General features: G+C 46.3%; 1 protein-coding gene across 1 annotated transcript in view; it reads right to left on the bottom strand.

Annotated features, from left to right (window-relative positions):
• The window catches only part of usp34 (ubiquitin specific peptidase 34), a gene marked incomplete in the record, with an annotated part of 102,291 nt that overhangs the window by 19,050 nt on the left and 69,406 nt on the right, over nucleotides 1-13,835 (bottom strand). Inside the window, 15 exon segments of the mRNA XM_036136748.1 lie at nucleotides 704-876; nucleotides 965-1,059; nucleotides 1,153-1,230; nucleotides 2,146-2,202; nucleotides 2,395-2,541; nucleotides 3,429-3,494; nucleotides 3,600-3,763; nucleotides 4,083-4,387; nucleotides 4,508-4,602; nucleotides 4,726-4,830; nucleotides 5,765-5,917; nucleotides 6,104-6,228; nucleotides 6,334-6,374; nucleotides 6,459-6,541; nucleotides 6,622-6,816. Of these exon segments, the coding sequence (XP_035992641.1) occupies nucleotides 704-876; nucleotides 965-1,059; nucleotides 1,153-1,230; nucleotides 2,146-2,202; nucleotides 2,395-2,541; nucleotides 3,429-3,494; nucleotides 3,600-3,763; nucleotides 4,083-4,387; nucleotides 4,508-4,602; nucleotides 4,726-4,830; nucleotides 5,765-5,917; nucleotides 6,104-6,228; nucleotides 6,334-6,374; nucleotides 6,459-6,541; nucleotides 6,622-6,816 (1,882 nt within the window).

Below are 13,835 nucleotides of genomic sequence, written 5' to 3'. Positions count from 1 at the left end.
TAGCCTAATTTAATTTACATCTCTCAGACTATAATGATTTTTAAAAAACTTAAATAGCGCGATACGTTTGTGTTGTTTAATTTCTTATGCAACTAGAATGTAAAGTGAAATATTTTAACCAAACTCTCACTGTCAGAGATTAGTTCAACGTTGGAAGTTACAGTCGGAGTATCTTCAATTGAAAAGGTTTAAACTTTCGATATGATAGACAGGTGATAGAGCTAGATCAAATGAGTGCACTAGTGACGCTAACTATGAACGTCTCTCAGAAAAGGAAGGACTGGAAAATGATTAATGCACTGACAGCAGAGGTGAGAATGCAAAAGGAGCTAAGGAGGTGAAAACAACTGAAGATGAGAGTGAAGAACTGCAGCTGGACTGGGCTCAAGGACAAAAAAAAACAAAAAAAAAAGAAGAAGAATCTGATATTTAGAAGCTCAAACAGAGCCTGTTTTAGTGTGGGAGCCTTGTGTTGTCTTCCTTTATTATACCTTTATTATTACTTTATTATACCGGTTTTTGAGTAGGTTTGTGCATCACTGAATGCATTGCCGACTCGTTTATTCATTGCCTAGTAGCATGAATATATTTGCTGCTCTGCAAATTGTGTAAAATATTAAAATACAGAAGAGTCACGATGAAGATGATAAAATACACATTTGAATTTTTTTCCATCTGTAAAGTTGACACAGCTCGTACGAACCCTCTTTGCGCTCTCCTTTCCCCATGAGGAAGTCCTCTGTGTAAGGAGTCATGTCGAGGCGCAGCGGGAAAGAGAAGTGCGTGTTCACCTTCTCCTTCATCATGGTCACCATGTTGAAGGTGTACCTCATGGTGTTGAAGCTCAGGATGCGCGGCAGCTTCTTGAAGCAAGCTCTGTGGGATCAAAGACGGGCCACGGTGAGACGACTCGTTGCAGGCAGCAACCCATTATTGACCCAGAGGTGTTTGGATGCGCTCCCACCTTTTCTCTGCGCGGACCTTCTTGCCACACTGCGAGCAGGTGTACATGTTGTCACCTTCCAGGGTGTCCTTGATGGTCACCTCGTCCAGAGACTCCTGTAGAAGGACGAGAAGAGAGAACGGGAACGTGATGGCGGTAACTGGAACAGGCCGCGGACTCTGCTTAGGACTCCCAGGTGTCCCACTTACATAGATGTTCTTCATGTCCGCCACCTGACATCTGACTGTGTAAAACTCCTCTGCAGTCTGACTCACATGGTCACAATCCTGCAGGAAAAAGGACGGACAAACGGAAACAGTTCACCACCTACACTGACATCATGTTTAACTGGAGCTTTAAAGGTTTTGTTTGCAGAATAGCTCATTTATTGTACCCTTAAAGTTGGCAAACCTTCAGAGGAAGTATAAAACATAATGGCCAGAAAGAGCGTGGTTCTTTTTCATACAACCTCAACTAAACGAACCAATGTAGTCGTTTTTGAGGCCTTTACGTGGATCCATTTAGTATTATGGGGCCTTTCTACCACCAAGCTGATCAGTTTATGGAGCGACGTCACATGAATGATACATAGTGAACATAATCAGGTCCACAGACCACATTGATGCACAACACTGACTTTTTCGTGATCACATTTTCAGTATTGTCCTTCCTTTTCAAGCCCATTTCAAAGTATAAATGAAAAACGTGGCCATGAATGTATGGCAGATATTTCAACAGCAGCCAGATTATAAAACGGAGCCTGCAAAACCCTGAGGAAAGGACAGAGGGAGCGATGATAGAGTGACGGATACAACCTTTAGAGAACGGGATAGGGAAAAAAAGTTTGAAAATACACTTGCCCTAATTTCTATTTCATTGCTGATACAGACCTAGAAAAATCTCAAGATCAGAATCCAGACTTTAGCCTACCGCATAGGAAGGTCAATTTTAGTTTGCTATTAAACCGCTGATTAAAATAAAAGTATTTTCCTCCTGGGAAAACAAGGTTTTCAACTATTGACAGAACTATTGACATGAAAACCTGCCATTAAACAACAGCTTTATAAAAGCAGAGCAAATGATCATTATAATATGAAGGTTTGTTAAAAATTAAACATGATTCAAATAGTAAAAACAAAACGCAGCAAACTGCCGAGTTCATCCAGAATCTTTCATATAACTTTAGAAATAGGTCTACTCACCAAAGAAACGACATTGTTGGTGATGACGCCTCCAAACAGAGTCTTTACTGTGTTTTTCTGTGGAACGACAAAAAAAAAAAGTTATCGGGTCAACCCATCAGTTGGAGCCTGGCATAATTATAAGTTCCCAAGAATTTTGTCTTGCTGTTATTTCCACTAATGAGCCATAATGTAATGCATGGCCTTTAATAAAATATTCCCTATTGTCGTTATTTCACCTCCATGAACCCAAAATGAGGCGGCGCTTACCAGCTCCTGGGACATTTCTTCTATCTTGGTGATGAGGTCGGTGAAGAACTCGGTCATGTCTTTCTGCTCGCCGGTGTTCAGAGGCTGTTTGTCCATGGTGTAGGTTTTACAGAACGGCCGCGGGTTGTACGCCTTCCTCTCACTCTCCTGAGCACAAAGACAGACAAACAGCAATATGACCGTCAACTCCAGCAGCAGGACTTCTGCTATCAGTGCCCAGATGACGTCTGTCCTCTGCTGCGCTCCGGGTGAGGCTACTAAGTTCCCAGGTACTATAATCAAAACACAAAGTGTGATGGAGCTCATACTGAAGTTGGATAGTCCACGTCTTCAGACTTTATGTTCCAATGTCAAACTTTATGGAAGAGTGGGAAGAACAGGCGCATGCTGAAATGTCCTGTTGGTATTTTGCCACAAGCCATTTAAAGTCTGGAATGTCTCCAAAAATAAGATTTCGGAGTAGGTTAGAAGATGGGCTACACAAGTCAGGGTAATTCTGGGGGGGGGAACTGAACAGAACTGAAGTTACACCTTCCATCAGGACAACAATCCGAGCTATGGGAATGCTTTGGATCAAAGAATCTTTATGTGCTTAGAATGGCCTAGTCAAAGTCCAGATTTCACAATCAGTGGCAAGACCTGAAATCCGATGTTCCCGGATGTTCTCCGTCCAATCTCCCTGAGCTTTGACTATTTTGCAAAGTAGGAAGAGTAAAAATTACTTGAAAGGTGGTTCTACACCGACCTGATTCAGGGGGACTGAACACAAATGCACAATAGCCTCGATGCATTATCTGATCCCCAGTCATGACACGTTGCTTCAAAATAACACAATCCATTCAAGTTTGTGGTTGTGTTGCGCCGATGCCATTTTTTGACCCCGATACCGATACCCGATACCCGATACCTGGCTGTGCAGTATCGGCCGATACCATTACTTTGAAATTTATGTGTGTGTATATATGAAGAAAAGCATACTACTACTAGTTGTAACACGAAGAAAGGCGATGGAGTGGCGTTGACGGGAAGCTTACCATGAGATAGGTGAACATCTTCTGCAGCTCCAGCAGCGTGGTCTTGTGTTTGATTTCTTCAGAGTACTGCGCAGACGCACACACAGAGAACAAACTAAAGAAGTTGCTCTCTGTTCTGAACCGAGACGCTCCTGACCAGCTGCTCTGGCCGTCGGTGCTGTGGGTACCGACCTTTGCCGTGAAGACGGCCTGGCGGGCCTCGGGGATCATGTACAGCTGCTGGATGGTGGACGCCATGTAGCAGGTCGCCCCCAGGTTGGTCAGGCCAACGAAGCGGCACTCGGCGCGGACGTCGTCGTGGGGCCAGTAATCCCACTTATACGGAGCGTGGGAGGCTGGAGGGAAACACCAGGGACAACAAATCACTGCTGAACTTTCCCCTGCAATAATGCACCTCAGTCACTGGGCGGCTGAGCTTTAACACAATAATGTCCCAGTCTCTCCGGCGTCAGACCCACATGAGGGGCCGCCTCTGTTGGATGCAGACTGAACTCACTGTAGCAGAGCTCAAATTGAGCCAGATCATCGTCATTGACGACTACTGACACAGAGTGTAGCCTGCATGCAGAGCTTGGCTAATAAAAAAGCCCAGGCTTGATCATCTAAACAGTATGTATGCGCGCTAAAACCCAGGAAGGAAGCAACTGTTCCTACACTGCATGTGCTGCGACATGACCCAGTTGTGGAGCAGCCGGTAGTTCTCCACCGAGCCCTTCACCATCTCCACCAGCAGGTCGTAGGCGGCCGCCCTGGCCGCGTGGGACTTGCACTTGGGCTGAGCGCGGTCGGCCAGGCTGGGGAGGAGGAAGAGGAGGTTGTAGACGTCGCGCAGGAACTCCTGTCCCTCGCGGGAGAACTTGAACGGGGGCTTGTGCTTGAGGACGCTGGTGGCGAGGCGCAGGAGGCCCGTCAGCCCGTCGTCCTCGATGTTCCCGTCCTGCTGGTCCAGGATCTCACGGCTGAGTGTGAGAAAGCATCCCACATCAGTTTGCTCTACAGTCCCACCCACCACCCCCGCCCAAAAAAAAAAAAAAAAAGCCAAAGCATTGCATTCCGATAAAAGAGCGAAGCTGTCCGACCTCCTTATGCAGTCGGCTAGGTGCCGGGCGAGAGCGTCGAGGTCCAGGAGGGTGGTCTGCATCGCGCCAGTCGGCGACAGAGAAGGAGAGACCTTCTGTGAGTTCAAACAGACCAATACTAGCAGCAGCGCAGTGTAAAAGCAGCAGGATGAAACACTGTTCACCAGACTGTATAGACTTGCTTTCTGATCACTAGGACAGTGCTCTGATGCTCCCACCTGGCTGGCATCTTTAACGTGGATGTTATCGATGAGTTTGCAGAGCAGCCAGAAGTACTCCTTACAGCCGGTCCGCAGCAGGGGCTCCTCTTCATAGTCCTCCACCTGCAGGTAAACGCTGTGAGTAAAGCTCAGAGTCCTTCACTCCCAGGCTACTAAGCCCCAGGACCGCCAGCCACATGAGAAGGTGTGAAGGCTTTAGGCGGCAAACTCAAAAATCCGATCTTTGCTTACGCTAACAGATCAAGGTAAGTACAAAATCTTTCAGCGAGGAAGTGGTCGCTGGAGGAAGAAGCTAGTGTCCCTGCACTGTTTAAAATAAAGTCAAAGGAAGTACAGACGCTCATTAAAAGCTTTATAATGTGAGGAGGCATGGCGGCCTGTTTTCTGGCTGCAGCTGCGCTCAGCTAGACTTCTGATGGTCTCATGGCCTCTTTCCGCTCTGGCTGTTTGTCATGGAACATGATGGATCTGGAAATGTCAGACTTACAGAGAGGATCGATAATCTCTAGTGAGTACACAGAGACTGAGGTTCACGCTTACTACCAGCACTGATCGCTAAACGTGCTACATTTGGTTCAAAACATGAACTAAATCCTTTTGTTTTTATCAGACAGGAATAAAAACCCCAGGCTTACATTGACTACTCTGCTTCCAGTATAAATAAGGACAGCTCACAGCAGGCAGACTAAAAAGACATATTATCAGTGCAGTTCTATCACAGCGTGTAAAGAGTAAACATAATTGGCAAAAAAATCTTTCAGGTCAAAAAAAACTCAAAAGATTAGAAATAAGTTCTCCATCGCTGTTAATAAGGGGTGTGTCCCAGCTTTTCCGGCATTTAGCCCATGATGGGATATCTCAGGGAAGCAAACTAGATTCATTTTAGCAAGCTCCAATTGAGTCAAATCATTGTCCCAGAGGACTACTGACACAGAGTGTGGCTTGCAGCCCCCCCCCCCCCTCTGAACAGCTGCTGTTCACTGCCAGGACCCACATCTTGGGTTTTATTGCAGGTGTTTCTGTGTACAGGACCCACCCTGAGTGGTTTGAGAGCCTGAGCGTCAGGCAGGAACTTGAGCAGCGTGGAGGCGGCAAGAAGCAGGAAGGACCTGTTGATGGACTCTCCCCCCTCCAAACCGGACAGGGAGAGCTTGTAGAGACCGTTACACGCCTCGTGCCTCACTGCCGGCTGAAGACAACACAAAACAGGACGAAGAAAATACATGAAAACAATAAATCACCTTTCACATTTAAAGTGTTGTTAGCGGGCTTGTGCGCGGTTGGTACAAACGAAAACTAGAAATATGTCCACAATCACAAAGGTCTGCTTCAGAAATCCTGATCTGGCAGAGGCCGGTGTAGACGGTAAGCTCACCTCGGGTACCAGCAGCGTGAGCTTCTTGAGCCAGTCGTGGAGGTGTTCGCTGTCAGCCAGGCTGGACTTCACCGTGGATGAGCAGTGGGCCCAGCTCACCAGAAGCCACATGGAGTAGTGCGTCACTGCAGCGGAGCAAACCACAGCGTCAGATTCTTTCTCTCTACCCCATCAGGACTTCTTAGGCTTTACACAGTGGCTGTCTGGAGCTGAGGGGCGTCAACTCTTACCTTCATGCCGAGACCTATGGTCAGACTGGGCCTTCAGGACCCTGCAGAACAAAAACAGAGCGTGTCAATTGTCCCTTCTCTAAACAGAATAATTCAAATGACTCAGAAGCTGCTGCACAGCACACCTGTGTGCGAGGTTGTCGTAGGTGTAGGCCACGTTGATGAGCCGCTGAATCAGGTTGGTGCCCTGGACGAGGCCGAGGAAGACCTGAGAGGACAGGGAGAATCAGGTGAGCGAGTCTGGTGACTGTGTGAGCAGGGTCCGCCCCTTCCACTCAGCTGGTGTACCTCTGTAAGGCGGGGGATGTGCAGGCCTTTTCCATGCTCCACCGTGGACTTGCGGGATTTTCCAGGCCACGCCCGCTTGCGTTGGCTGTCGGCGAGGCCGGACCAGGAGAAGACGTCGTGGTAGGCCAGGTCCAGGTCTGCAGGGTCTACTGCAAACTGGCAGATCAGCTTCAGCAGGCAGGCGAGGCAGTCCAGCTGCCACTGCAGACAGGAGGGGACATCATCAGGAAAAAACGCTGACACAGCAAATCTTTATCTTGGCCATTTATCCTCACAATTACAAACGCACGACTTTTAAACAAATTTAAGTGATTTAAATTTTTCTAATCAATAAAGCTATGGTTCCAAGGTGGCTTTTGAAGTCTCTCATCCTTTTCTGTCTGTATAGATTGTAAAACCCAATAAGATGTGCTTAAATATTTCGCAGATCCAATGAGTCTGGGTTTTTACCAACAATAATCTTTTAAAAATAGTGACAGAGGAGCCGTGCCGGCTGCTTCAGCAGTCAGACCGTTTGTCATGTGATCCGTTAACCCCAGATGTGACACAGAGCAGCTAAAACATTAGAAAATGAATTATAGAACATACAAAGCGCACCATTAACTGGACCTGGGTCGCTATATGTTATGAGCTGGATTATCAGCAAGTTTGATAAAAACACTGTAAGTAGGGTAGCATTAGCTTAGCAGTTTTCTGTACTGCTCAATATAAAAACATCGGAATGAGTTTACTAAGAACTGGTTTTGTGTTTAGTCAGACACATTTAATGCTCGTCTTCTGAAAACTATTGGAGCAAAAATATCCGCTGATGCTAAGACAGACTAGAGCACGCAGAATTTCATTGCTGGTTAACGACATTACTACTATAGACCATGTGATACTGAGAAAATGATGGTTTTTCTGAAGCATCAGAGTGGGTCTGTGCATCAGCAAACTCCTCATGATAAATGTCTGCTATCAGCTACAAAGACACACTGGTTGGGACAGACGGAGGAAAAGCAGAGTGTGCAACAAGGACGTCTCACCACAGTCCACGACTCCTGATCTTTGGGTTCAAGGATGCCAGAGTTGAAGATCTCCAGGAGCAGCTGCAGACCTCCAGATGAAACAAACTAAAGCAGAGGGTGAAGAGCAGAAAGCGGAGTGCTCAGAAACATTTCTTCCCACCAGGTGTGTGTCGGTGAGATTCCACTGCGCCGTCAGTGGCTCAGCGTACCTTGCAGCTCCAGGTGTTCTTGCTGTTTTCTATCTGATCTTCACTGGAGTCGTCAGAGTCTGGGTACAGATCGCTGTAGCTTCCCTGAAGACACACACCCCGTCAGCTTCGGTTGCACTCAAGATCCATTTTACTTCACATTCAAGTTTGTATTTCATCGAAAACATGCCAATAAACCTAAATATTTAGCAGTTTCCATTTAAATCTCTAAAAAAAAAAAAAAAAACATTTTCATGTATGGATTTTAGAATTCCTTCAACTTTTAATGGCCATTCCAAACATTCCTCCACCAAAAACTTCACCACATGATAAATGTGAGAAGGTGCAACTCTCCAGTTAAGATCAATAATTCAAGTAGCTCATACACTGCCAGGCCAAAAGAAAAAGTTGTCACCTGGATTTAACCAAGCAAATGGGTATGAATCTCCTGTTGGATAATTACTGCATGAGTGATTATATTTCTGCTGGCAACAAGTTATTTAAGCCCAACTGGTGCAATGAGTTGCTTCTCTTTTCTTAAGCTACAGCCAGGTTTTAACCTGGCTGTAGCTTGTTGTGGCCTCTGATCCTAAAATGAGCAATTAAGGGCAGCTAAAAGCCAGAAGGCTCAAAAATAGTTTTATTGTTGTCGTAATATCATAGTTCCAAAATAGAAAGAAGCTAAAACTGTAACAGTAGGTCAAAGCTTAAGAATTATTTACACCGTCTCTAATGTCTGTTTGAACACCTTTAGCTTCTCAAAGGGTGTTTGTATAGACATCCACGGTATTTTACATCATCCTGGAAAGCCACTGGTACCTCTCTTTTGACTTGAGCATCAATTACTTTGAACGTTTCCATCTTTGTTAATGACTATTTGCACACTTTTCTGCGAGTGTTTGTCAGAAACGTTCGTGCAATTGCACAGTAATTTACATCATGTGTAAAGTGGCTGCTGTCTCTTCTGACTCAGACATTTAAATCTAGCCGATCAGGACTTTTTGCAGACATTTAGCTTGTCAGGAGGTGTTGTCGGTGCATACGGTTTAACCGGCGTTCTCACACACATTAAAGGTCACACCCTGGACCTGACCTGCTGCTCTGGCCTCGCCCAATCAGACTGTTCAGCCGATGATCTTCAATTAACCAATCATTTCCTCCTTTAACTCAACATTTCTCTCTGTCTCTCCATAACTAACACGCCACATCTTATGGCATTCAGGAATACTAATGACATCAACATGGATCCCCTCACCTCTCATATCTGCTTAACTCTAATCTCAGATCCTTCTTCCATCCCTGATGAGCTTGGTGAACTGTTTCGACACCATTATGAATGATCTTGCTCCAGTGAAAACCCAGTCAGTTACCCTCTCGCCCCTGAAGTCTGGTCCATTGAAGCTAAATGTCATCAGCTTGAACAATTACAGAATCCAACATCCATTTCCACCGTTATGCGGATGACATCCAGCTCTATCTTTCATGTAAGCCAAGTTCCACACTTCCACTCTTCCCTTACCTCCTGCCTACCTGAAAGTAAAACCTTGGTTCACCTCCTACTTCATTAAACTGAACAGTGAAAAAACTCTGCTCCTCTTTGAAGGAACCAAATCTATAGTATCCAAAGCTGATAGTTTCTCCCTTCCACTGGATGCCTCTAATGTCTCCCCTACCTCGGCTAAAGAGTCCTTGATAGTACTTCATCCTTCACCTCTCACATCAATAACTATTTTCATCTGTGCATTATTAATCCTCTCTGTCCCTCTTTTCCCTGCATCAGTTCTTCCCTATAGCCCTGTCACCTCCTGCATTCATCACTGTAACTCTCTTCTCTTTGGCCTTTAAAGAAAATCTCTGCATGAGCTACAAGTGGTTCAGAATTCAGCTGCTTTAACATTGTGTCTTGATTTGTGTCTGTGTTTTGAACTCTGAGCCAGCAAAAATGGCATTATGGTTACATAATGACAATAAAGAGTCTTGAAAAAACAGATCAGAATTTTATCACAAAACAGACTCGATAATCTGTTTAAAAAAAAAGATGCTCTTAGCTTCGCTGATTACATGTTTACAGTCTGTGGATCGTAAATAAAATCATCATCCTAATTATACCCTGTATATCTGTAGTGGTATTTGGAATCTTGAGAGTATTGAGCAACAGGGTGTGATAAAACACAATAAAACTAATTATTTAAGATTCAGATAGTTTAGGTAAATTCAGATAATCATAATTTGGTTTATAACCGTCAATAAAACATCCATTAAGGACGAATTGGGAAGATGACTTTATACAGTAAATAGCTTCTGTTCTAACCGGATTTCTAAAGATAGTTCAACACATGAATCTGTTAAGCTCAGTTGATTTTTCCCATTTTGACTTCTGTTTGAAGATGAACACAAAGAAGAAACCAGATGTGAAAACATTTTGTCTCTCTCACCGTTGACTCTCTGTGGATGCGTCTGTTGGGTTTGCCCAGAGCCTCGATGATCTCAAGAGCGTACAGCAGCTTGTGGGGACTTTTAATCCTCAACAGCTCCTTCCAACACAGACCCTCCCCATTCTACAATGATGAAGAAACAACGAGTTTTAGTGCTCATCATCCTAGTGTGGAACAGACCTGTGGGAACGGTCACTGCTCAGTCGTTCTCGTGACTAACCGTTTCGTCAGAGATGTTCTGGAAGGCCTGCAGCATCTTGGGACACGTGGGAAGGAGCATGAGCAGCTCCCAAACCCGCCGGGACAGATTCTCTGCATGGAGATGAAGCTCCTCGCAGCGCGCACTCTGGGTTTAACACACACACACACACACAAAGCCCCCTCTTTACGCGGCCCGCCTAATTAAACAACTGGCGCTTCACACGCGGAGCGGGGAATCACAGCTGCCGTACCTCTGGACTCTCCTGCAGCCTCTCTGCGTTGGCGCTGGGAGGTTTGAAAGACGCCAGCATCTCCAGCAGATCGAACAGCGTGGTGAGGTGCGGCTCCTGGAGCAGCAGCAGCATGGGGATGTGCTCCTTCTGAGGGGGGGGCAGACAGGAGGCCGGCAACTGCACGCCCTCCCCCTTCCTTTCCCTCCGCGGAGCGCCCAGAGAGACAAACACCATCTGCGGCCCAACGCACAAACGTGAACGGTCGGCAACTGCATATCGGGCGGGCTTGCCGTAGGAGATGCTGTCACAGGTCACCTGCATGTCTTTGAATCCCAGCTCGTGCAGAGTCTTCTCATCGTAATCTGTGGTGAGCTCGTGGCCCGAGGAGATCATCCGAACCGGTCCCATCAAACCACCTGCAGGACCCAGGACAGACGTAAAACACAAGGCACTGAGAGGCTGACGGCAGCTCGGCACACACGCACGTGTTGGACTTGGGAGAAATGGGATAAAACTTCGGCCCACCTGGGAAGTCTCCTTGCTGCCGGCTGCTCTGACCAAACTCCTGCAGCTGAGCCTGCTGGTTCATCTGCTCCTTCTGCAGGTTCTCGTACCAGTGGGTGACCTCGGCTCGCAGGTCAGCAACCTGATCGCTGGGATACATCTCGATGGTCATCTGTACAAGAGCAAAGCAGCAGAAGCAACTGAGGCTAGAGGCTTTAGTGGTGGAGAACGTCACGTCTCTACTGAGATTATAGTCATATGTAGAGTCTCTCTGCTTTGATCCAGACTCTGCCCTGCTGGACGTTAGGCTGCATCTCAGGTCTGTTACAGCCTCTCACAGATTTCCTTCCAAGATCGTCCTGCATTAAGCTCCACCCATTTCCCCATCAACCCTCACCAGCTCCCCCCCCCAGCAGACGGCTCTTGCTCGCTCGTAATCGGATGTTCTGCAGGTCCAGCCTGTCCAGGTTCCTAGCACCTTCTTTCAGCTCAACCTTCGCTTCCTCTAAACAGTATTTTGACAACATATCTTCCTAAACATATACTCAGCATTGCATGCTATTCTTTTCAGGCAAGCCCGGTGAGTGCATTTTCGAAATAAAAATCCTGATTTTCCAAAGTTAAATCTTAAATTGTAAATTTGAATGAATGGATTAGATCGATTGATCGCCCAGCCCTAGATGGAGGCTGACGTTTTCTGGGAGCAGACCGGTGGGGGGGTAACCTACCTTGTCAGGAAGGCCCGCAGGCTGACAGACGATCCTGAGAGGCAGAGACTGTTTCTCACTCAGAGCTTTCAGGTGGCTGCTGATTCCCGTACCCTCGATCTGCCACTGCCGAAGGTGATATGCAAACCTGCCCCAGACCAGACACACAACAACTCAATTAAATATCACGCATGCTTTCACGCTTGTATTGACTATTTTCAGCGCTGTATTCGTAGGTCCTCATGTATGTGTGTGTGTGTGTGTGTGTGTGTGTGTGTGTGTGTGTGTACCTGCGTCGGAAGGCCTCCAGGTGTGTTTTGAGCATGAGCAGCCCCCTCTCGATGCTGGTCAGGCTGGAGTGAGCGTCCTTTTCCAGGTTGGCTGAGGCCATCAGGAGGCTCTCCATACACTTCCTGATGAACTCCTGCTCCTTCTCCAGGCCCGTCTTCCCAGCTGCAGACACACACAATTGGAGATTTTTCAAAGACAAAACCTAAAAAATTATTGTAATAATATGTTAAAGCTTTTTATTAAGTTTCTGCTAGGATTTCTTTTTATACATTGCCTTGATCCATTCTATGTGCATCTAATTTCACCAAGATAGTAATCACAGCCCCGCACTGAATGAGGTGAATAAAGTGATTCAAGGTGTGTGGTAATGAGGTAATTCTTTTGGTCCAACAGTTTCAGAGAATTTAAAAAAAAACTAGATTAAAAGCGATATTTATTATATTTATATCCCGCTTTGTAATCCATGGTGGAATCAGCAACAGCTTTGCTTTCTACAACTGCAATGTGAAAACAGAGCAGGTCTCCTTGCTGCTCTCTTTGCTCTGACTGCATGCAGGGCATTCAGGATGAGGCAATGCCTGCGCCTGTGAGACAGCGCGGAGGGAATAGAGCAACCCCACACAGCTCTAGCTGCTTTCGCCTGAAGCTTCATTCACTAGCAGCTTTGCAGCAAAACAAGAGCTGGCGGTGTTGGTATTTCAAAATAAAGTACATTTTAACATCTCCTGATATTTAAATTCATTATAAACTCTGATTATGTTTAGAATAAATATGCGCAATAATGCGCAAATATACAGTAGGCCTAACTATGCTATATAATATACTTTGATGTCATTGTTTTAAAATTTTTATTCATTGGCAAGGTGTGGCGGCTTTTATTTTGGTGTGGCCGTGCGTCACCATCAATTACATGCTGCGGGAACCCTGAAATGTGTGATAATAGTTAATCCATGAATTACAACGTTCCTGTTTATAATACAAGAGATTTACAGACATCTGCACTGCGGACAGCTACGCTTGTGTAAGTTGAGTGGGTTAAAGCCCAACAGGGTGACTGACCATTGATGTAGTAGGAGTTGATGTACTGGATGGCAGCGCGGGAGATGTCTGCAGACTGAGCTCTCAGAGCGATCCCCCACAGCTGGTCCATCCCGCACAGCTGGAAACAAACACAGCAGACATTTAGCGCCATAACGGACGCACGGGCAGCTTTCAGGCGTCTGTGACTGAGGAGTGCGTGTACCTCGCAGCTGGAGGCGTTATCCAGGGTGCTGGTAGCGAGGCGAGCCAGGTTACAGAGGTGCTGGAAGAGGTTGAGGCCCGTCATGCTGATGGTTTCTGGTTTCAGCTGAGGCATCTGGAGAGACGGTTCCAATCAAACATCAGCACGCATTGACAAACAGCTGCAGGCCCGGCGGTGCAGGGCCCAACCCTTCCAGCTGACTAGAAAAGCTATCCAGCTGTCCATTTAGGACAGGAAATACTTGCTGTTACCACCTCCTTTTTCCAGCTTTTAAACCAAAATGCCATGTTTGAAGAAGAGCTTTAGGTTCTGGTAGACAGTGGGAACTTAAACTGGACAGTTAAGTCTCTCTCTAAAAGTCCCATTATACTCTGCAGTTTATTCTGTATCGTAAATGTGCAGCCA

This window comes from Fundulus heteroclitus, chromosome 5 (assembly GCF_011125445.2).
Source record: "Fundulus heteroclitus isolate FHET01 chromosome 5, MU-UCD_Fhet_4.1, whole genome shotgun sequence".
Classification (NCBI taxonomy): Eukaryota; Metazoa; Chordata; class Actinopteri; order Cyprinodontiformes; family Fundulidae; genus Fundulus; species Fundulus heteroclitus.
Note: the sequence above shows the minus strand (reverse complement) of the source record. Positions and strands in the feature narration are given on the sequence as shown.